We start from the raw sequence: 934 nt of genomic DNA, 5'->3' as shown, positions 1-934 counted from the left end.
ATTCTTAATTCGATATCAATAGTATGTAAATGTATTTCGTTTGCATGAAAATTTAACTGAGAGACGTATATAGAAGGGGAAATCTCTTTCTACGTACCTCTCAGCAATTATGAACGTGTGAACAAAACTTAATAGAAAATACATGAAGTGATAAATTTAGAACGTACGACAGGGAGCCATAAATATGATTGTGAAAATAGACTCTTTTAAATTAATTATACCACACAAGTGACACAACATATATAAGATAAATTAGGTTATATATAGAACCTACAGCTTCAAAGCTGTTGCCGCCTGCTCCTCCTCGTCGGAGAGAAAGGCGCCTATTCCCACGTTCGTCGGCGTATGCAAACTGGATGGATACGATGCGGGAAGTTGTGTACGTTAAAAAGATGGCAGTTACGCTATGAAATATGCCATCGTCCCATGCTTGGCCCTGCTTGCCACCTGCAGGTCCAGCCTTTATATATATCCTATCACCCTGTGTCAAATCGAATCAAATAATTGAAGTAACATATATACAAATTAATTATTAATGCGCTGCATCAAATCAAATCAAATATCAATCAAATTAATCAAAAAAATTAGTAAAAGAAAATGTAGTACTCATCACCATTGTTGTTGTGTGATGTTATTTTCCTGCAGATAATAATAATAATCTGTGAAGAATGTGAGATGTTAATTTATAGGGATCCTTATCTAAATCTTCTGAGTGGCTTAATCGTTCGCCTTCGCGTAAATTAATGGATCTATGGGCTGTAATTTAGTTATGCGTGTTGGAAGTTAGAGAGAACGTTCCTTCGTCATCTGTGCCTGGTGGAAATTAAAGTGGGTGAAACCAAACGTCATCCTATATATATACCGCATAATTAATGGTTGTATCTTAAATTTTCAAAAGGGATTGATTACGGGGGTGTTTTGTTTCAAATCTTAT

General features: G+C 35.4%; 1 protein-coding gene across 1 annotated transcript in view; it reads right to left on the bottom strand.

Moving 5' to 3' along the window:
• The window catches only part of LOC109844467 (jacalin-related lectin 3-like), a 1,467-nt gene extending 745 nt beyond the window's left edge, over positions 1-722 (bottom strand). The window contains exons 1-2 of the mRNA XM_020413522.1: positions 614-722; positions 275-481 (exon numbers count right to left, since the gene is read on the bottom strand). Of these exons, the coding sequence (XP_020269111.1) occupies positions 275-481; positions 614-616 (210 nt within the window). The 5' untranslated portion in view covers positions 617-722. The remainder of the gene's footprint in view (positions 1-274; positions 482-613) is intronic.

The sequence above is a fragment of the Asparagus officinalis genome, chromosome 1 (assembly GCF_001876935.1).
Source record: "Asparagus officinalis chromosome 1, Aspof.V1, whole genome shotgun sequence".
NCBI lineage: Eukaryota > Viridiplantae > Streptophyta > Magnoliopsida > Asparagales > Asparagaceae > Asparagus > Asparagus officinalis.
The sequence above is the reverse complement of the archived record's forward strand: the minus strand, read 5'-3'. Positions and strand labels throughout refer to the sequence as shown.